The 21,460-nt window shown below is 48.9% G+C and overlaps 9 protein-coding genes across 9 annotated transcripts; 5 read left to right on the top strand and 4 right to left on the bottom strand.

Moving 5' to 3' along the window:
* Positions 1-6: 6 nt before the first annotated feature.
* CLUP02_09503 (uncharacterized protein) lies at positions 7-3,061 on the top strand (the record flags this gene model as incomplete). The annotated part of the gene is made up of 13 exons (XM_049288481.1): positions 7-146; positions 247-429; positions 501-804; positions 911-1,133; positions 1,197-1,434; positions 1,540-1,656; positions 1,717-1,766; positions 1,835-1,945; positions 2,007-2,114; positions 2,171-2,338; positions 2,412-2,448; positions 2,546-2,891; positions 2,963-3,061. The coding sequence occupies 13 exons, from the start codon at positions 7-9 to the stop codon at positions 3,059-3,061; spliced, it is 2,124 nt and encodes a 707-aa protein (XP_049145625.1).
* Positions 3,062-3,443: 382 nt separating this feature from the next.
* Positions 3,444-4,437, top strand: CLUP02_09504 (uncharacterized protein; the record flags this gene model as incomplete). The annotated part of the gene is made up of 2 exons (XM_049288482.1): positions 3,444-3,541; positions 3,600-4,437. 2 exons carry the CDS (start codon positions 3,444-3,446, stop codon positions 4,435-4,437), a joined length of 936 nt encoding a protein of 311 aa, XP_049145626.1.
* Positions 4,438-8,674: 4,237 nt separating this feature from the next.
* CLUP02_09505 (uncharacterized protein) lies at positions 8,675-9,502 on the top strand (the record flags this gene model as incomplete). Its single annotated transcript, XM_049288483.1, has 1 exon — positions 8,675-9,502. The coding sequence occupies one exon, from the start codon at positions 8,675-8,677 to the stop codon at positions 9,500-9,502; it is 828 nt and encodes a 275-aa protein (XP_049145627.1).
* A 425-nt stretch (positions 9,503-9,927) lies between these two features.
* CLUP02_09506 (uncharacterized protein) lies at positions 9,928-10,395 on the bottom strand (the record flags this gene model as incomplete). The annotated part of the gene is made up of 1 exon (XM_049288484.1): positions 9,928-10,395. The coding sequence occupies one exon, from the start codon at positions 10,393-10,395 to the stop codon at positions 9,928-9,930; it is 468 nt and encodes a 155-aa protein (XP_049145628.1).
* A 520-nt stretch (positions 10,396-10,915) lies between these two features.
* CLUP02_09507 (uncharacterized protein) lies at positions 10,916-11,889 on the top strand (the record flags this gene model as incomplete). The annotated part of the gene is made up of 4 exons (XM_049288485.1): positions 10,916-11,026; positions 11,468-11,516; positions 11,591-11,721; positions 11,869-11,889. 4 exons carry the CDS (start codon positions 10,916-10,918, stop codon positions 11,887-11,889), a joined length of 312 nt encoding a protein of 103 aa, XP_049145629.1.
* Positions 11,890-14,688: 2,799 nt separating this feature from the next.
* On the bottom strand, positions 14,689-16,880 carry CLUP02_09508 (major facilitator superfamily transporter; the record flags this gene model as incomplete). The annotated part of the gene is made up of 5 exons (XM_049288486.1): positions 14,689-15,293; positions 15,394-15,840; positions 15,894-15,962; positions 16,030-16,270; positions 16,341-16,880. 5 exons carry the CDS (start codon positions 16,878-16,880, stop codon positions 14,689-14,691), a joined length of 1,902 nt encoding a protein of 633 aa, XP_049145630.1.
* Positions 16,881-16,986: 106 nt separating this feature from the next.
* Positions 16,987-17,346, bottom strand: CLUP02_09509 (uncharacterized protein; the record flags this gene model as incomplete). The annotated part of the gene is made up of 2 exons (XM_049288487.1): positions 16,987-17,136; positions 17,203-17,346. 2 exons carry the CDS (start codon positions 17,344-17,346, stop codon positions 16,987-16,989), a joined length of 294 nt encoding a protein of 97 aa, XP_049145631.1.
* Positions 17,347-18,101: 755 nt separating this feature from the next.
* On the top strand, positions 18,102-18,833 carry CLUP02_09510 (uncharacterized protein; the record flags this gene model as incomplete). Its single annotated transcript, XM_049288488.1, has 1 exon — positions 18,102-18,833. One exon carries the CDS (start codon positions 18,102-18,104, stop codon positions 18,831-18,833), a length of 732 nt encoding a protein of 243 aa, XP_049145632.1.
* Positions 18,834-19,356: 523 nt separating this feature from the next.
* CLUP02_09511 (uncharacterized protein) lies at positions 19,357-20,337 on the bottom strand (the record flags this gene model as incomplete). Its single annotated transcript, XM_049288489.1, has 1 exon — positions 19,357-20,337. One exon carries the CDS (start codon positions 20,335-20,337, stop codon positions 19,357-19,359), a length of 981 nt encoding a protein of 326 aa, XP_049145633.1.
* Positions 20,338-21,460: the final 1,123 nt, after the last annotated feature.

Here is a 21,460-nt window from a genome sequence, read left to right on the forward strand (position 1 = left end):
CCCGCGATGGTTAGACTTCAGATGGTTGACTTAATCACGAAACATGTTCTCCATCATCCAACCTGGGGTTGCTTTCATTATAAACACAACTGCCCAAGCCAAGACATCTCTGCGTGCATGCTTAGCTCGATGCAGAGGTGCATCGCGTAGAGTAGTCTGCCGGCACGGCCCCGGAACCCGGCGAGAGTGATAAGAAACGGCCGGGATCGCGTAGCTTTAGTCAACGCGGAATGATGGTGTATCCAGCCAAGAGAGGCAGCTCATTTTGATAAGAGCCCGGGAGCCAAAAGTCATGACGTGTACGGAGAGTGAGATTGGGGTATGGAACCTTTTCTCCCCCTTGTACGCAGTGTTAGTCATACCAGCAGACCTCGATACCCCTCAATTATTGACAAGGCATTCGCTTAAGGTAATGTACCGCAAGATGAAGTGATCAAGCGGTGGTAGCACGGGATGTTGCACCGAGCGGCTGGAGATGCAGCCACAAAACCGGTGAGAAGTGAGGGGCACGGAGGATCCTACGGAAGCACGAGAGAGAAGGGGGAGAGGCGCGGGGAACAGGTGCCGGTCCACCGGGGGGCCGCGGGGGGAAAACCCGCTGCGCTGGTGGAGACTTGGGTGTATGTACGTACCTCCATCCGCTGCCCGGCGTCCTTCCGGCTTATGTCAGCTTACAAGAGGCACCTTCACTCCTCCCGGTTGATCTTCGGCTCTGTCTCCTTATCTTATCAGCGAGCCCCGACTGGGCACTTTCCCGGCAAGAGGTTTTCCCGCTCGGAACGGCCGAACAGCGAGATGGCTTATGTAAGTGCATGATGTAAGTCGAAGGTCCTCGCTTCGATGCTCAGACGCGCCCTCGTCCCCAAACCTCCCCCCCCCCCCCCCTTCTCTCTCTTCATGAGGCCATCAGCACGACTCGGACGGTACTGACTTTGGCAAAGCATTCGTCACCTCATGTATCCATCTTCTCGTCATACCCCGATCAAGCCTGTTCCGTAATCTCACGGCATGTGGCCCACGCATCATATATCCAGATTCTGACGTTCTGGCTCGCAGGTGCAGCCTGGAAAGTCTATCTTCTGCCTATCTGTCCATACTGGCTACTCAGTCACGATCAGTCAAGAAATCCGAGAGTCAAGACTGCAGAATCAACACTTTCTAAAGTTCTGGCCAAGACTGCGAGAGACCAAAAATAGGACCGTGCCAAGAGCCATCTGCAACAGCTCTTCTACAGGTTATGCAGCATCGTCACATACCCTGCGCCACAGAGTCTCATACCATCGGTTCCTGCATGTTGCGAGTCTCAAAGATCTGCACAAAGATCGCTTACGCAGAAAGCTTCTTTTGCAGCGTGAACCCGAGGAAACGTCCAAGAGTTGACTCTCCGCCATTCAACGGACCAGGCCGCGTTTGCCAAGTTGACACTGCCGAAGCGTACAACAAATGCATGATATTCCCAGCGGACTAAGCAACCTTGCCTGCGGTAACGGCGGAATCTCGCCCAACAGGCTATCAAGGAGACATCACGGAAATCACAAGGCAAAACGATGTGGAGCTGCCATTGGCTGAGCCATCGTACCTGCATATCCGCCTCAATAACGTCTTGTCTTCTGATACGCCACCTAGGCATGATTCAGTCTGGTCACTTCAGACGATGTTAGCCCTAACTTCTGAATGAGTAACCTGCCCGTTGAGCCGGCAAAGCCAGCGTCCCAGCCCCCTGAACAAGTACCTTGGTTTCCACGACTATCAGCAGGCCCTACGAAGTGAGAGGCGCATGAAACGATACCTGCTGGACGTCCATCCTTGTGGATAACTCCCGACTCTCTGGGAGATCGCCGCTGGGGAAGCAGGCAGCTTGGCAGCCCACCTTACCCGCGCCATTTCATGCACCAGATTCGTCCGCCACTCATATCCACTGGCGGCTGGTCGCCGCTAGACGTCCGTGAGCGACTGCCGCTTTGCCCATCCAAACTGTCAACATTCCTTCGCATGAGGTTGCGCAGAGCACCCGATCTTGTCATCTGAGTGGGCTGTGGTGCACCACGGTTCGCTACGAGATGCTCTTTACCACTGCCGTCTGAAAGGATTCTCCGTCGTTCTCCACGCCAGCTGTCAGGACGTTTCGCTGGCATCCAGGTGAGAGAGCGCCAGTCTTGGCGTACCATAGTACCATATGATATCAAGGACGACATGAAAATCGACGTCGGTTTTGCCTATGTGGCTCGTGATGCAAGATTGCATCGTATTGCGTTTGCTGAAAACTTTGCTGCAGAGCCGCGGACTAGTCTAACTATGCTGACCTTAATTCTCACTTTTCCCCCCTTCTCTCCACAACGTGGATTCTTGGATGAAGGACCAGATCAAGGAGATGAATTACGTTTTTCTCAAGCATGGACCGAAAACTTGAGTTTCTCGGCAAGCGACGATTTACCTCTCAGCCTGCATGTAAACCAACCACGGGCCACGCACTAGACCGTCAGGCTTTCAAAACACTCTCGAAATGAAGCTAACACAAACTCGCTGAACTATCGTCAGAATCCAGGGAATCGCAAGAGGGCAAGGTTCCCGAAGCTTCCAGCCTGCATTCGGGCGAAGTCGAACCGCCGATGTGGTCGCGAGGAGATGACAGCCAACCCTTGGCTTCCACGACCTGGCCCCCTCGTCCCTTTGGCGCCATAGGTAAGCTTAAGACCAGGACTCCGCTTGCCGAGAGCGTAGAAGGGCAGAGGGGTACTCCAGGCCAGCCTCCAGGACACACCATCTTAAGAGAGGCGCTGAAACGAAGCGACATCGGACGAGTTGGTCTATCTCGCGTCTTCTTGCAGAATTCTGCTCAAGGCTTACATCAGACGAGGAGAGCCTCCACCCACGAAACGCCCCAGCGAAACGTCTCTTCATCCTAGAAAGTTAGGAGAATTAGCGGCGCAGGGAGATGCTTCCCACCCTGAGAGAACTCAAGGCGAGCCAGATGCAAGGTAGTATCCTCCACCCAACGCCGATCCGGCTCTATGCGGTGCGTGGCTCTCGTGAGGTCGGGCACTTGAGCCGTGAACTCTAGATGCTGTCGACTTGGAGATGCGATTACCAGTTTCAGGCACTCGCGAGTCGCCCTTTCCGTGAATGTTAATCGGAAGTCGCGGCCAATGGATCGACGCCCACCCCTTACGGCTGGCAGAATGGAAGCCATTCCAAGGTTTGGACGAGCATTGCACATCCCTGGGCTCGAGCCTGAATGCATACTCGCTCTTGTTGACTAAACGGAGTATTAAAGAAGAGCTTCATCGCCAACTACTTATGCGGAAAGGCCAGGCAGGCTCCTCAGTTTACGCCGATACCCTAACGGCAACCTCAGATACGAGTACTCCCCTCCTATCAAGCGCCAAGCTTGTCTTGGTCACCACCTCCAATCATTTGTTGAGCAAATACCACCATTCACTATAATGAGATACTTCACGCCAGCCCTCCTGCTCGCCTCGGCCCTCCTCGTCGGCATCAATGGTGCTCCGGCGGGGACCGATGTTGTCCAACGAGACCTAGGGTAAGCATGCATTGTGTTCGTCTAGCATGTCTTCCTCAAAGAAACTAACAAACAGCAGCGAGCTGGGCGCCCAGGCGGACGTGCCGCAGATTAATGGCCCCGTCGCCGCCGCCGCTGTAGAACAGCCCGAGACCGCGCTAGTCGCGGAAGATGAGCCGCACATCAAGGAGCGTCAGATTCTGAAGAAACTCGCCAAGCTCCTCGGCAAGAAAAAGAAGAAGAAGAAGAAGAAGAAGAAGGCGAAGGCCGCCAAGGCAAAGGCAAAGGCAAAGGCGAAGGTCAACACTCCACCTCCGGCCAAGGCGGCACCGCCTCCGGCCAAGGTCACTCCGCCGACTCCGCCTGCCGCCCAGCCTCCCGCCGCCGCCCCTCCCGCTGCTACTCCGTCCAAACCACCCGCTGGCGCGCCCAAACCACCTGCTGCGAATCCCAAGAAGGCCGGCGCCGCCGCTGGAGCCGGAGCTGCAGCGGCTGGAGGAAATGCTGCTGGAGCTGCCAAAGGTAATCCAAACCAAGGTGCTAAACCCGTCCCACCTGCTCCTGTTCCCGCCGGCGCAATTGCGGCCGGTTCAAAACCCAAGCCTCCGGCTGGAGGAACGCCCAAGGCGGGCGGTAACACAAACACAAACAACCCGAAGGATCCAGCCCCTGCCCCTGCTGGAGCTCTCATGGCTGGCGCTCTCGCCGGAGGTGCGACAAATGGGAATAAGCCTGGTGCTGCCCCTCAGACACCTCCCAAGCCGCAAGCCCCTCCTCCTCCTCCCCAGCAGCCTCAGACGCCTCAGAATCCCGCACCGCAGACACCACAGAACCCTCAAAAGCCCCAAACACCGCCCCCTAAGCCTGGTGGAAGTGGTGGTTTACCCCTTGCCGTTCCTGGTAGGAATTCTGTATGAGCTTGTGTTGACGAAATGGTTTTTGCGCAGTTTGAGTCAGCAATCGTTCGGAGATAGCGAACACACGGGACAAATTACAAGCGACAAGACACTCATTTTCATGCCTCGTGGGTAAACTAAAACTCCATAATTCAATAACTATATTCGGTGGAACATATTGGTGAGAAAGTCTTGGGCATGTCACTCGGTGAGACTACAAAGGCTTTGGCTTGGCTGGGAAATCCGAGTGTGTGTACATAGGGATGACAAAGACACGAATGATGACTGGACAACAAGTCGGGTTCTATACCGAAAGTGCTCCAAATGTGTGACAGGCATGATCCTCTGATATTCTGTGCGGTGCCTGGTGAGTTGCTTCTAGCTGAAGTTTATTGCTCTGATGCAAAGTTACGGCCATTAGAGTAGTTTCAGCTCGCCAATAAGGCACGGTTACAAAGTTTATTCATGACGCAGGTGTGTCGATGGCGACGAGTCTGCCCAAAGTGAACTTCGCAATGGCGAATGCGACCGTCAAGAGTGGTGCCTCTTAGTCTTCCGATACCGTTTGAGATGGTCACGCTCGATCCTGGAGCCTGGGCAGCACCTCTCTCTCATGCCAACCATCCCCTTCGTATCACCCGTTCGGTAAGTCGACCCACCCCCTTTTGGCCACCCCCCCCTTTTGGCCACCCCATTAAAACATGGTATTAAAACATCGCCACTAACTACACTCAATTAATTAACTATCTTCTACTGCCACAATAATATAGTTATTATTCTCCCTAGGTAATTCGACCCCTACGAGTTAACTAGGACTAACTAGACGGTTGCTAGAGTCCTCTTAAGCTTTTTATATCCTAAATATTCGCGAACTTAGTATTTAGGTCTATTAGTATACTCTTCTTTTTCCGTAGCCTTAATTAGTTAACTTTAGCTTTTAGAACTTAAATATGGTACTAAGATGCTACTAAATAGTAGGCCTGCTCGCTAAATACCTTTTTTACCTTTTTAAATAGTAGTTATTAAGTATTATAGTCTAGACTAAGCTCTATAAATAACTTTAACTAATTAAAAAGCTCGCTAGCCTTTTTAAGTATTAACTAGTTAATAATAGACGCTACTAATACCTAGTTAATAGCTTTTTTAATATTACTAATCACTTACTTAGTATCTATAGTCTTTTTAGTTAGTATAACTAGGTTAGGTAGGACTATTAGATTAGTAAGTAGTCTAGCTATATTAGGGGAATATAGTCCAGTTATTTTCCACTTACTTCGTATATTTAATAACGTTAGACTAGCTAAACGAGCTTTTTAATAGTAGCTTAAGAAGTACCGCTTTTTAATAATAATAGAATTATTTACTATATCCTCCTTACTAAGCTCCTTTTTATACTTAGACTTAATAAGTCTAAAGATAGTTATATTTAACGGCTAGAGGATATAAGAAGTATATAGTAGTAAGAATAGTAAATAGACGTTATTTTTATAGTATTCCTATATAAATTCTATCGTTATATAACTCCTATAGCTATCTAGAACTAATAGTTGAGGCTTATTAAGTATACTAAGCCCCCTAAGGGGGGGGGTCTTAGTTTATAATAAGAATACTATTTTTAACTACTTAAAAGCAGTCTTATTAGTCGTCTAGCTATTATCTATTATTATAAACTCCTAACTAATATAAAGGTTAAGTTTAAGTAGAAACTACTACTACTATACCGACTTTCCCTTATATATAATTAGTAGTTTAATAGCTCGACTATTAATAAAAATATACTTAATAATAAATACCTAAGTACGCAAACTAGGCTCTTTTTTTCGCACTACTATAGTCTCTATTTTACTTAAAACTAGGCTATTAAATCCCTTACCCTCTAGGATACTAGTCTTATTTATATTATACTTATTAATCTATTTAATATCGCTAATTTCTAGTATATTAAGTAATCTAAACTATAACTTAATTATATTAGTAATAGCCCTATTTAAATAACTTGAATCGATAGTACGACTTCTCTAGACCTTAATTAATAAGTTCCTTTTTAAAAAAGCGTCTATCTATCTCTTCTTAAGAGGATTTATATCCCCTTAGGATCTTAGAACTTACTTAGCGAATTCTATAAGCTATTTATAAGTTAGTATAATACTTAGATTATACTAAATACGAACCTATTAGGCTAGCTAGTCTTTTTATTATAGAAGAAGCCTCTAGAGGTCTACGAATACTATTACCCTCGTCTAGTAGCCTCTCTTATAATTACGAAAAGTTAACTTTAAAACTCTAAACTTAATCGAGGCCTAATTAACTAAGAGACCTCTTTTAATAGCCTTAAGAGCCCGAATAACTTTATTTTCGGTATACGAGACTATTATATATCAATAAATAAGTATATAAAAAAGAATTATATTTGGACGATTTTTGTAATTATTATAGTGGTTTGAAAATCGTGGGTAGGGTTTTAATGCGGTGGCTGGGATGGAGAAATGGGGTGGCTAAAAGGGGGGGGTGGCTAAAAGGGGGTGGGTCGACTTACCGTTCGGTACCATTTAGTGGCCAAACTTATTGTCAGAGTTGGCCCTGCATAGAGCAAGCAGGCAAGCTCTCTTATCGGGAAAGACGAGGGGAATTTGAAGTGACTGGGCAGAAACTTCCATCGACGGCTCGCACTATCAAGCGGCCTTCGGAGATTCGAGATGCTCGGAGTTCTGCTACTTTCATCAAGCATAATGGTGTCCGCGCTTACTTCCCATGGATGCCGCGGATGATCATCTGAACTTGAAAATCACAGGTAAAGATGTAGCCCTTTTCCAACTGGCAATTCATCTTACTTCCTCCTTGAAAGCTGGTTCGTAGATGACCACATCCATAGTCAGTCTGGATGTTTATCGAGGGGCGACTTCAGCGGAAGTTTGCCTAGCTCAGTTTGACCAAAAACGCCGCTCCTCCCCGAGAAGCTTTGCTACTGTTGAAGCAGGCCACAGCTGGGTACCTACACCTAGTGAAGTCAGCGAAGAATATTGTGAAATATTCCGAGTACAATACGGGCACTGGGGCATGCTACCAAGGGATGAGAACGGAGATAACTTGCGCATAACAAACGGCGATTGAATGTTGCAAAAGTCAGCTTATACGCAATGAAACTAATTGTCGGAAGGATTCACACACATAATCTTCCGTCGAATTATTGTTCACCTTATTAGATTATCCTGTGAGTTTACATGACAGAAAGAAATGTAGGGCTAGGGCTGACGACACTAAGGTACCTATCCCTAAGCACCGCAGCGCAGACGGATGGCAGTGTGCTAAATACGTGTTGTTATGATGACCGAATGCGTCTATCTGGCAAGTATTTTCGGTAATTAAGGGATATCAAGTCATGCAGGGCTCATCCCATATGTTTGGCCATACGCAAACAACGTAGTGACAATCTAGGTGGTGCTCCCTCTCATGCCCATAGTCCCTGCCGCGAAGTCGTTACTCGAGCCGTTTGTATTGCGTGGATCAACTAACCGGACAATCTTGCTGACCATGCACCTATATGAGCACTATATGTTGGTAACTGAAGCTGTTTACAAACCATAACTGGCGTGTAGGATACGATCTCGTGACTGCGAGTTCTCCAGCCGTCACGAGCAAGTAGCTAGAAAATATCTTTCGACCAACCCCTTTTGTATCAATCTCGTTCCTAGGTGCATGATTTGAGAGAGAGAGTCTGATAAGTAGCTGATGATCCCTGCTATGGCCAAAGTCCTATTGGGACCTTCTGATGCTGATCGAATATTCTGAGAGCAAAAACCGGACACTGATCTTGAATGTACGCGAAAGAATGGAAATGCCCGAAGAACCCAGTAAGAGATGGAATGGGTCTTGGAATCACAGGCCTTTTGTTCTATCAAAGCCTAGTGCTGCGTCGTGAAACCTCTTAGAGAACGATAATCCTTCTGCGACCCTTGCCAAGTAAGTACGACGTGTCAATTGTGCTGGGAAGAGACTACTGAGCTCAAACCGGCGAAAGAACTCAGCATTTTTGTTGAAGACATACTTGTTCGAAATCTGATGGAAAGCATAAGAGGATCGCAACCCTTGAATCCGTTGAGAACAGCATAACACTGTCGTATACTACTCTGACACTCAATGCGGTCTCGATATTATGCAGCTTTCTACCGCATAATGTCTTTTTGAGGATCTTCATTTTCCTGCTGGAAAAGCTTTGAATCATACAATTTCCCGATTCACCAGCTTCAGCGAGTCCAAGATGCTTCCACCCGGTAGTCCAGGCCGTAAGATCCTCAGATTTCTCTTCGGCATCAACGATAGGATCTACAATCTCATGTTCTTCCATGACAAAGGCATCCCAACGGAACATGTCGACCATACTCTGGTTACGATTATGTTGGGTGACGAAAGCGGAGCAGGAGGCCATCAGCCTCAGATGGAACCATACGACGACCTCAACGCGCGAGCCTTGAGCTTTCATCTCATCGACATGCTTGGAACACCAGATAAAGTCGAAATGTACAAGGGATACCTGTGTAATAGCACTCCTCGTTTCTCGTTCTGGTATCAACTTCGGCCAGGGGCAAACCTTCCACATTTCAAGCCTCCCTTGGAGTACAAGCGGGACGCAATCACCGGACAAGAAGGCCGGGACAAGCACACACAACGTGAAGTTGACAAGGTCAAGTGGGACAAGATGGCCGACCATGACCCGCGGCCTATTGTAACACGTTCTTTGACGGAGTCTGAGCGAAAGGCCAAGAGACAGAAGTTGGCCAAGAGACGAGGCACAAACCCTGACATCACTCATCTCATCGTCACCCGCGCTGAGGAACATGCAGCGTCGTCGGTTTGCAACAGTACAACGTCTTACGGCCACGATATTGTATCCCTTTACGAGAAAACTTACTGCGATATAACCGTTAAGAGACTCCACAACCTTTGTGACAACGTTTTGAAGGAGAACTGTTTTGACGTGCAACGAAGGACTCTGATAGGACATGGTGGAATCAATGCTCATGGCGAAATATCTGCAGTCGGTATCTCTCAGAAGCGATATAAAACGGCAGCCTACTGGGAAGAATGATCTCAACTCTCTTCGGAAGCTATGAAAGCGATCTGAGTCCACAGAGTGTTGTAGATTTTCACGGGTTTATTCTACTGCTTTCGTTGGAACTTGAACCTAAGCTATGGATGTTTCCTCTGTGTTGTACAAAAACAAAATCATGGTTGCCAGCGAGAAATTACGCCTTGTTTACCACACTCGGATAAAGACTCCTGCCGAATGAGTTCCTGGTGGGTTTAAGGGCGTAAGACTTAAGAGTTGCTTTACTAGAACTAGAAACATCATCACCCCTCATTCAATGGGCTTTTGTCACGAGAAACGCCGAGGAATCCAATCGCTGAGCAGTTTATTTTCAAGCTCATCCATTCAGCTGCCTATCAACTGCCTATTTGGATATGTACTGTTTAGAACGGTGTGCGCTGCATACATTGCTGAAGAAATAGTGCCTACGAGGAAGGTTTGGTGTTCTGAGTCAACCTCCTCAGAGATGCGATCTGGTCGTGACAAAATCCCACAGCCTGTTGCTTAATGCTATCCTCGTGCTGTTGCTCAACTCGTCTGGCCCCAGATACCCAGGTGACGATCGTCTCCTCAGAACCGGAAGGATGAAGCTGCACGGCTGCAAGGACTTCCATTGCCGGACTCGGGCTCGGCTCAAGCACTTCGTACTGCAGCTTGAAGGCGTTGTGGTCGCACACGACGATGCGCTCATCAAAGTAGGTCTCACCAAAGTAGACGCGGCGGACGGCGCCCTGGCCGTATCCTTCCAGGACTGCGGATCGGGTGCAGCCCGGGATCAGGATCCGCTCAGCTCCGATCGCTGAGAGAAACGGCCAAATTTCGTTGGCAGGAGCATTGATTGTTTCTGTAACTGAGGCCAGGACGATCCTCCCATCTAAGTCTTCGATTGACATCTTCAGTCTTAATACCCCAACATCAGTAGCCGTAACTAATGGCAGAATATTTGTATAATAACTGAGCATATGCACATACCTAAAGTAGGAGGGTTCTTATCCTACTAGAGTAGGGTGTATTTTTCTTCGCAAATCAATGATTTGTGTCTACAGCTTACTTATTTATTCGCATATTTCTCGCCGAAATGGTTCTGGATTGAATATGTTTCTTGGTTTCCTTGACGCAACGATATTCGACCGTCAAACGGACGAAAGATGGAAATTTGTAAGCTCTAGAAGCCCTGCGTGTGCGGAGTCTATACGTGTTTCGGCCTCCTCAACGTACTCCGAAAGCGATAGCGAGAATCCACGTCAATATGGTTTCGCTCTGAAATCTCAGTCGAGAGGATCCGTGTTTTTCTTTGCAAAGAACTCAGGAATCAGGTTTGGTATAGGTAGTTATCGGCACGGGCAAATTCTTGAACATCCTGCATGTAGTAGTGTTGTCGTCTACATACCTTAGCCTTCGGCCACTGCCGTTATGAATGCAACGGACTGTGAGCACGGAGCGCGAAGCAACAATCCCAAAGAGAACGCAAAGATAGTCTTTGAGAAGAGAAACGGTGCTATAATATTTGGGGCTTCCGGTATCGTGAGTGTCGGATTGGAAGTCCAATTCGACCGCGGCGTACGGCCGACTGCGCAGGGGCCAATTGGGGGCCCTATTTACGATTATCGTAGCCAGCCCAACCTACGGTTGGAACCTCCTTTTTACACCTACGCAGATATTCAGATAGTTCAATTGATCTCTTCGTCAACTACGGTTCGAACCAACTACCCTGTAATAGGGATACCAACAGTGAGCCTCCCAAGTTGCACATTCATTGGCTTTTTCTCCATGCTCAAAATTCTAGTCTAGCTGGGTTTTGATGCTCGAGTGTCTTAGCTACCTTACCCATCAACAGTCGCCTTCAGTCAATTCATAGGCATAAGCAAGAGGCCTCTGGGCAGGAAAACGGCACGGTTAGAGGACGATGCGAGACTGAAGATACATACCGGACTCGATCTTACCGATGCTGACTTGACGCTGCAGAGACCAAAGGTTATCCCAGAGGTTGTGCTGTTGCATTTATACGTTACTGGTAGGTACGACTTCATTTGCTTGATTATCAAAGCACAGCGCACACAAATGGATTGGCCAAGAGACTTCTTGCAGCGGACACGGGCCATGAAAGTGATCTAGAAAACCCAGTCAAGATCAACGCTGCGATCATCGACAACGGTCTGGAAGCCGTCAAGCATCTATGCCCGAACCTCGAAATTGTTTCCCTACAGACGGGCGGAAAGGTGAGTGAAACTCCGGCTGCGATAATTAAGTTTCACTAAAGGCTTCTCCCCTAGGGGTACGGAATTGTAGGATTCGACTGGCCTCCCGCACCGTGGAAGGAAGACCTAGCCCGCTTGCCAGAACCGTACGCGTCTAAGATTTTCTAGTTCGCCCAGTCCGACGTGTAAGTAGAGACGCCGCTAACAGTTGGTGGAAATGGGCCGAAGTCAGGCCGTCCTTTTTGGTGAACTTTTCGACAATAGTCGCGCCTCCTCAACTCCCTCATATCAGCCAAATCTGATAAGGCCTACTCTATAGCCTGGATTTCTCTCCCAGTCTAACGTCATAAACGTGGCACAGAGCTCGGGGCGGTATCACTCATTTTATCTTTCTACGTATGGTGACGGAGTGTCCTGTCCCTTTCCAGGAACCTAAGAGTCCTGGGCGGCACTGCACACCGATTCTTTTCAAGACCGGTAACCTGTTTCCATATTCACGTATCCTTGCACTCGTAGGAGACTCATGAGAGGCCATTAAATATCGAAGATGGCGATTCTGTCTCGTGGGAGATGAAGTGGCGATCTATTTGCAGCTATTTTGGCCTCAATGGAATTGGGCCACCAGAGCAGCTCACCAGCCAGACATTGGGCATCAACTGTCTCATTGCTCAGAAAGACAAGTGGCCAGACTAGGTCGTCACGAATGGTCTTGAACGGGGCGCCCTCGGAAACGTTGATTAGGATATACTAACTGTCATTTTAACCTCGCCGATTCCTATCGACTATGGCCTGACGGCATCTCGAGACATTGGGTTCACTGAGAGTCTAGAGCCGGGGAGAGGCTACATCCTAGCTTTTGATCGACTTGTAGAAGCAAAGTTTCTGCCGCGTTACTGACAAATTGAAACTCAGCTCGACTGGCTGGCCAGGGTGCAGAGATTCTTTCAGCCTCAAGTATTGTCAAAAAGTCCAGGGAAGCGGATCCAGAACCCTACGGTCTTCAAGTGAGCTCATCATGCGAGCGATTAGTAGACCGATATAGGCATAGACTAGTTTACATTGTTAAATATTTACACATCCTAGAGTTTCAAGACAGCCAATTCTGCGAAGCCGTGAGTTGGTGCTTGGTTCATGGCTGACCTATATGACACAAGAGAATGCGGAAGGGTACTTGGTGATGGTAAGAGGGTTGCTGCACCCTAGATGGAAGACAGAACTCAGTGGGAAGCAAAAAGGTGATCCGCCTCAACAAGGGGATTGTGATCTACAACTAGCTTGATTGTGGCTAGGTTGGCATTGAGGATTGACTTTCATAGAATCGAGCAGGTCTGAACAAGCCGTAACTTATAGCCTACACTTAGTCGTGTAATCAAAAGCAATGATATGGCTTCCATTCGGCGATGACATCCGTGAGGATAGGGCGGCAGGGGGGCTGCTTGTCGAAAACCCCTCCTCAGTCCGCCGTAACTTATCAGTTTCGAAACATTTTATATCCATAAACGAAGAAAGAAGAGCCTTAGTATGCTCTAACTCATGTCCCAGAGCCTTGTGGTTTCTAGAGCAGAATTATTTCACTTAACCTGATATCATTTTTTAGTGCCCCGCCACGTAGACTCAACTTCTAAAGAAAGCCTCCAGTGAACGAGAGTCATTTGAGTCCTTTTCTAGGGAACCAGGCTTGACCGCTCTGCCTCGTATTCATATAAACGGGTGTAAGTTAACATGAACGAGAAGAATGCTCCGCACTCTGTCCAACACAAAATCAGTAATTGCATGCGCGCTTAGGTGTTTCCTTTCGCACAAAGTAGCAGATTGTGATCAATCACAGTACGATGGATTGTATACCATAGAGTAATTATCTTACCTTGCGTGTCAACGAGTTCAAGTTCCATACGCCAATCAGGGTTGTAAAGACCATGAATCGAATTTGAAGCTTGAAGCAGGGGTCCCCTAGATCAATAGGCTTGGGCCGAGGGCCCGCACCCACGGGATCCTGAATCAATTACCATGAACTATCGAAAGATGCTTTTGGATCGGCGGATATCAGCCAAATGTAACGTGTAGGTTCTGACTGACAATAAAGTCTCGGTCATCGTCGACCTGGCGATCACCAAGATAACTTTCTTTGGCCTTTGCTTGGCGCTAGCAAAGGAATGCAGATTTGCATCTTCACTTGCACCTGGCAAATTATGAGAGAGAGCACATTGCCATCCAATTCTCCATGTCAGATGGCCTGCAAGTCCTAGCCCGTTTCCCCAGTCCTTTGACGTGAGCTGTCTAATCCATCAAACTATGCATATACCAATGGGGCAAAGAGCCGAGAGCCCACGTGAAGACGGATTCTGGTACTCACTTGCCGATCATTGGCGCAATTCTTTGCTCCATCGGGAAAGCAATGCGGCGTCTTAGGCATGAAGTACGGACCACCGAGGCCAGGCGTTCGAGCACCATATTAGATTCCAACTGGGATGCACGCTGTACGCTTGAAGGTTTCAGCAGAAACACCAGACGACTTGTTACAGGAAGGACCGCCTCAGAGGAACTCTGTCTTCACAGGCAACCAGAGAGATCGAGACAAGTGACAGGCCATCCTAGTTAAATTTTTGATCATTGAGAGTGGCCGGTGGCAATTCATCAGGGCAAAATGACGATACCCAGTCCTGAGGCGGAACTTTCGCCCGATGAAGTAGCCGAATTGTTGGAAAGAAAGACAGGTTTGTGAATTAGGGTGTTCGTAGGCCCGCCTCATCAAAATATGATGAGTCGCTCTGGCTTAAGTATTGATCGCTCAATGACTATTGTTTGTGTTTCTGAGGTCTACATGTACGCACCGTGACAGGTGGAGGCCGCTCTCTCAAATGCAGACGCTGACGAGAACCGTTCTGGCGCGGTTGATGGTTCGTGTATGTCTAGAACGCCTCGCTCAAAAATGCAAATCAACGTCCCTCGTGGTCATACCCCAATAATAATCGGTAAGAAGAATAGGCTTTAGGCTTTTTGCCGGTCTGGATGATCTTGTACACCAACCTTTGACCTCCTCTTCTCTCTCTGAGCCCGCCACTTGGGCCCCCAGAATTGATTGACAACCTGAATGGGAGACACAGCTATGACCGCCATGCCGAGGACAAGGAACGCGGTGCCAGGGCCAACGGCGTTGAGCATCTGCTCTGCGAATGCCACGCCGAGAGCTGCCAGCCCGCAGCGGACCACATTGTTGATGGCTGTGGCACTCGCGCCCTCACCGGGACAAAGATCCGAAATGATGGTCTGGTTCAGCGCAAAGATGGCGTTCGCCGATGCGGCAATAAGAAATTGCATTGTCAAGGGCAACGCAATCCATCCCGGTCGGGATATTGCATTAGGATACGCCAAAGAAAAACCGTAGCCGACGATAGAGGCAACGAATAGGAAGACTATCCACGGGAGGCGTCTCAGACGGGCCTGCTCCAAAGGGAAATCCGGCGCAATATCTTTGGGTGACAGTTCCTCGTCGTAAGGGATGTTGTGGGTTTCCTTGTATTTGGTCTCAACGGCTTTGTAGTCTCGAGTCAGAAGTTTGCCCGCAAACACGGAGCCGACAATGGTCCCAATTCCTACCCACACAGGTCAGTCACGTCCGGACAGTCCCGCTTCCATCGGAGTTCAAGCCATCCAATCAGTGTTTGATGTTCGGAAGGAGTAGTTTCTACTGACCATTGGGTATGAATGCTACACCAAGAAGGAGTTCGTTCAGTCCGAACCGCTCCTTGAACAGTGGAGTTGTGCTGGTCGTTACCATGTTCCAGATGGCATAGATCACACCACCCCAGACGAGGTTGATCACCAAGTCCTTCTCTTTGAAGAGCTTGAACGGCCTCAAAAAGGTCCAAATGGTAATCTTGCGATTCAAAGGTCCATCTGGATCCTCCATATACTTCGGCTCCTTGGTCACATATCTGTAAAGCGGCTTGTAGATGATGCCGTTCAGACGGAGGGATCCATTGCCAGCAATAGTTCTCAAAGTCTCTGGTAGGAATACCATGATAGTGATGAGAATCAGCGACGTGGCGATGAGCAAGAAAACAAACACGGATCGAAAGCCCAAGGAATTGGCGAGAGCACCTCCTAACAGCGGGCCGATCGCTGTGCTGAAATTTCGGACTACAAAGAATTAGATGCCGTTCAAGACCCCGGCGGAGAGTACCACGACTCACTCGCTTGATAGAAGCTGATGTATGCCCCCCTTTCGGCCGTCGGAGAGATATCCTGGATAACGCCGTTGCCTGTCACACCAGACACGTTAGCTGCCAAGTTTGGAAACTGAAGAGACGGCTACGACGGAACACCTACCGATACTAACAGTTGAGGCACTTCCTGCAGCTTGGAGGCCCCGGAAAATGAGTAATACCGCGTAGTTTGGCGAGAAGCTCAACGCGATATTGGCGCCAATGTAAACGCCCATGGAAGCGATGTAAGTTGGTCGCCGGCCGAGCGTGTCAGACATGGGGCCCCATATCAGCGGTGTAACGGCTTGCATGATCAAGTAAGACGTGATTGTGAGTGACACTTGTGATGCGCTAACCTTCAGCTCCTGGATCGTACGTTAGCATCTGCCGGGCGCGTGAATTGCTTTGAAAGAATGACGGATAGTTTCCACTCACCTTGGATATTGCATCCAAGGAAGGGTTGTAAATGTTGGACGATAACCCGGAGAAGAGACCCGCAGAAGCAATAATAACTAGAATAAACCACTTGTGCCTCTTGGTGAAGACCGAAAACGGTTCATCATTACCATCATTGTTGTCGTCGTCTTGCTGACTCCCCATCTCATTGGAATCGTCGAAAGGATTCCGGTCTTGGCCTCCACGTCCCTCGTCATACTGATTGTACTGAGAGTCTTCAAACGACTTGGTGCGGAGCTCTCCAGTGCTGCTATCCTTCTGCCAGGTCCTCTTCCGGATGGGCGGCGGTCTCAGCGGCAGAATGTTACGGCCGCGCGGGGCTCCTAGTCGGATGCTGGTGCCGGCCCGAGATAACCGAGTGGGAAAGGCCTTTTCGTCATAGTATCGGTCCGGCATGTACTCGTAGTCATGAGCGAGAAAGTTGTACGCTGCAGCTGATGCAGCAGTCAGACTTCCGAGCAGTCCCCTCCTCACGTCCGGTCGCGGCGGCGGCTGCGGCTGTAGCCGATTGGGATTCATAGCTTAATTTGACTCTGAATCCCTTTCTATTTCGTCGGTTCAAGAATGAAAGAAATCAAAGTATGGAAGACCAGATCTTGGCCCCGTGGACAGTTGCTACGCTCGGTTATCTCATGCATATAAAGAACAATACTGGCCAAGTCCACCGGCTGGTCTGGAAGTCCAATTCAGCTTTCACCGCCACGCTGTGACGCAGCCAGCTAGTATTCATCATCGTCCTGACGTCAATTAGAGATCGCGAACACGGCTGAACGAGCTAAATCGAATTTCGATAATCAGCTCGAGAAAGAAACCTCCAAGTTGAAGAGAGGACCAGGTTTACCCTCGCGCGAAGTGGTCCGGGGATGCCTGCGACTCCTCGCACGGCCGCCCACCCCAAATGCACGAGAAGCGCAAGGAGGCATGGGAGGCTCAAGAGGTTACAGAAAATGGTTTCGCAAAACACTGAAGCTATTGGTCGTCCCATCTTCTAGACCACTTCTGCCTCCTTTGTGAAACAACGAGGCTGCTTCGACGCCGCGTCGTAGTCATCGCCAACAACGAGTCGACGCTTCGAAGTCTATCTATGGCTCTCCGACCCCCTCCACCCCCCTTCTCCTCTCAACACAAACAGTAGGGGAACTTTAAGGGCAGAGGAAACAAACCGGAGCAGAGAAAAAGAGAGGGTCGGGGAGCGCACGTTCACCTAATGGGCCAAAGCCGGCCCTTAATCGATCACCTTCTTTTCCTATTGTCTCCGGCAACCGTGTTAATGACACCGAATTCCCATCATTTCTACCCGTCAGTCGGAAACTTGACGCACACTTGCCCCTTTGGGACACATCTCAACCCCGTAGACCAGCGCGAAAAGGCCCGGGCCCGAGTGGTGGCGCCTCGGCCTCCAAAGTTTGACACGAGCCAGAAGTCAAATGATGGATGGAACTAGCAGAGACTGACAGAATGGACGAGCACAAGGCCTGAATAAGAAGTGCATGGGTTCCACCTCGCTCGCTACCCTGGCCGCTGCCTTATCTAGTATCCCAGGACCCTTTCTCTCGGTTATTCGCAACCGGGCTAGCACGACAAGCGCATCTGTGATACGCTTGACAAGTGCTTCACGACCTGTCGGCTCACCTACCGAGGCAGAGATGTTTTAGACAGTGAATCGACGTACCGAGCAAAGTAGAAGACCGACTAGCCACTCCAGCAACAACATTACCGGCGTGGAGGGTGAAGCAAGTGATGGATATGGGAAACCGTAACGTCGCCAAGCGCGACAAGGAAGAGGAGGAGGAGGTTCAAGATGTTCGCCGACAAATGCAAGACGCCGAAGCAGCCAATGCTCAAGCTGTTGCCGCAGGAGCTGCAAAGCAAGCGGGCGCGCCCAATGCCAACGCGCTCCCTCTCGATCCGAACCAGCTTCTCTCAGTCCTAGGTCTACTCAGCGGTCAACCTCAAGCCACGCCGGCGGCGCCTGGACAGCCTGTGGCTACAGGAATGCCTCCGAACAACAATGCCAACGTACCGACGGTCACCATCTTCGTAACGGTGACGCCTCCAGCTGCGACACAGACCGTGATGATCATGGTCCCGACAACAGTCACGGTGACTGCGACACCAGTAGCGCCTCCCCCAGTTAATCAGCCTCCTCCTCCACCGCCAGCTCCGCCAGTCCAGACATCACCGCCGCTGCCGCCAGCAGCACCGCCGATGAGCACTCCGCCACCTCCTCCTCCGCCGGTCGTCGCGCCCCCACCACCTCCACCACCTCCTCCAGCCAGCGGGCTCACGATGCCTCTTGTTGGAGCTAGCCCGTTCCCGATGCCGCCTCCTGCGGCGTCCGTGTCTGCGCCCATGTCTTCAGCTTCATCAACAGGAACTCCCAAGGGAGCCGGCGGTACTCCCACAGCTGTAGTATTGTTGGGTGTCTTCGGCGGTGTTGGTAAGTCAAGCTTGACGAAGCTCAACTGGTAAGTTATTCGCTAACAGAGAGCCTAGCTGGTGTGTCCCTCTTAGCAATGGGAGCATTCGTATATGGTTTGATGAGAAGAAGAAAGAATAAGTCTGAAGCAGAGGTAAGCATCTAATGGATTCCTGAATATCAGCTAGGCGCTGACGAGTTGTTAGACTGCGAGCGTCCAGAGTATGCAAATTGGAAGGCCAATGCCCTCCTGAGTTCTTCAACAGAACCAGTGGGGTGTGGCGTTGTAGACTTTTCCCAGATTATTGGCGGTGTCATCAAGGCAACTTCATGGTCTAGAGTTGATAGTAAAATTCGGACATACCCCAACACACCAGACGGCAAAATTTCCCGGTTACCTCAGGCGAGGGAAAAGGCAGGTATCTGCTGGATTTCCGCTTCTCCCATTCCAGTTACTTCATGTAAGATCAGAAGCGTTGGAAATTTTGGAATACAATTATTGTCTATTGTTTAATATTATACACTCAAAAAATCCGCTGGGCGTAATCGTGATGAAAAGACACACTCACCGCATAATCATGCTGGTGGCTGAGGCAAGCCGTCCCATATCTCTTTCAACCATTCGGCGACTTTGGCGGCGATGATCTCGCTGTTCTTTTCCGTAGTGCAAAAAGCGTGAGGAAGTCCCGTATCGTCAATCTCAACCCTCGCCCAACCGTTCTCGATGTGCTTCTCTCTGGCTCTGATGAAGTGGTCCCTGAAATGGTCTCCAACCCAGTGATCCTTCTTCGCGAAGAAGAAGAAGAATCTAGGAGCAGCTCGCTTGCCGTTCCCCACATCGTCCTCTTCAACCTCCCAGAGTTCCTTATCCCACTTCTCCTCGGTAATCACTTTCATCTCATCTTTGCCCATGTGAATGGCTTGCCATACTCCGTCCCGACTCTTCAAGAAACTGGTCGTGACATCTGCTGCTTTGGGACCCATGCCTAGGACATTGCCCACGAACCACCGGAGCGCGACCGCCGGCCAGAGGTTCAAAAACTTTTGTGCGATCACGTGTGCGGTATTGTCGAGGAATGGCGTCGTACGAATGAGTTCCATTTGCTTTCCGCTCGGCGATTTGGAAATATGTGTGACCGTTGGGAAGAGCAGCATGCCCGTGAGAAGCTTGAGATGGGGCGCGCGCGAGGGATCCTTTAGGTGCCGGTGGAAAATCTCAAGGGCAATGTAGCTACCGACAGAATGGCCCGCGATCACGACAAAGTCATATGGCTCGCCCTTCTTGCCCGGCGAATTGCGCGAAGAGTCTGTCCGCCGCAATGATGCCAAATGGTCAAAAACAAGCTCAATCTGATGTTCCACATCATACGGCGGGCTGTCTTTACTGAACGGCTCGTGGCTGTCATCTCTAAACCCAAACAGATCGCGGCCGTGGACGTGAATGTGACCGTCGGCCCAGCCGATGCGGGCCTTGAGCGCATCGAAGAAGTCGGTGTAGTAATCGACAAGCCCTGGGTTGCCGGGAATGAAGAAAAAGAGGCCGTGTCCCGTCGCCATTGTCTGTGTTCGCGTGTGTGTAAGAGTGTCTTTCTTTTTTTTTCTTGCGCTTTGGTGAAGCCGTCTTGCAACACAGCACGGCCCGCACAGATTCTGTCGGCTCTGTGCCGAGAGTTGACGTCGTCTAAAGTCGAGAAGCCCGGCAACGAGAGGCGGAACTTTTGGAAAGGAGGTTGAAGGGCGGGAGATCCACCTCGGCAATGAATCGCGAAATTGGTGGGCAGTTTCCACGCGTTGCATTAGTGTCGGAGATAATGCGCCGTCGGCGTTTATCTCACTACGTGCTCGACGGTACGTACCTCGATTCTGGTGATGGCTTCATTTCGCCGAGCACTGGTGATGTAACGATTGCACACCCCGTACTTTGTTGAACATAATTCACTTGAGATTTATTCTTGTCCATGGTCGCCTGTATTCTGCTTATAGTCGCCGGAACCTGAGGGTGTCGGATTAGAAGTCTAATTCGACCGCGGCATACAGCCGACTACGCAGGGGCCAATTAGGGGCCCTATTTACGATTATTATAGCTAGCCTAACCTACGGTTAGAACCTCCTTTTTATACTTATTATATAGATATTTATATAATTTAATTAATCTCTTCTTTAATTACGATTCGAATTAACTACCCTATAATAGGGATATTAATACTAATTAATAATTAAATTTTACTATCGTAAATTAGTAAGGTATTTTATTATATAAAAGAGACGACTTCTTAATACTATACGGGATAGGAGATTCGTACTAATTAACTTTATAAAAATAAATAAAAAAGGAGACGATTCTTAAATACTATATAAAATTAAGTAATTATAGCCCTTTATTATTTATAAAAGGTCGACGTTTACTACGTTAAACTACGTTAATTAATAAAACTACTTAAATAACTAGCCTTTTACCGTCGCCCTAAGTAGCTTTTTTATTAAACGACTTTTCTATAGCCGGCCCGTAATTAAAAATTAACTAATTAAATTAATAAAAAGAAATACCTACGTAATAATTACTTATTTAATTAATTAGCGCAACGAACGAGTTTAATAATATAATATAAAAAAGCACTACGTAATTAAAAAAAGGGATTTTTAAATATAAATATTTTTATTTAGTAACGAAAGTAACTTT

Source organism: Colletotrichum lupini, chromosome 5 (genome assembly GCF_023278565.1).
Source record: "Colletotrichum lupini chromosome 5, complete sequence".
In the NCBI taxonomy this organism is placed as follows: Eukaryota; Fungi; Ascomycota; class Sordariomycetes; order Glomerellales; family Glomerellaceae; genus Colletotrichum; species Colletotrichum lupini.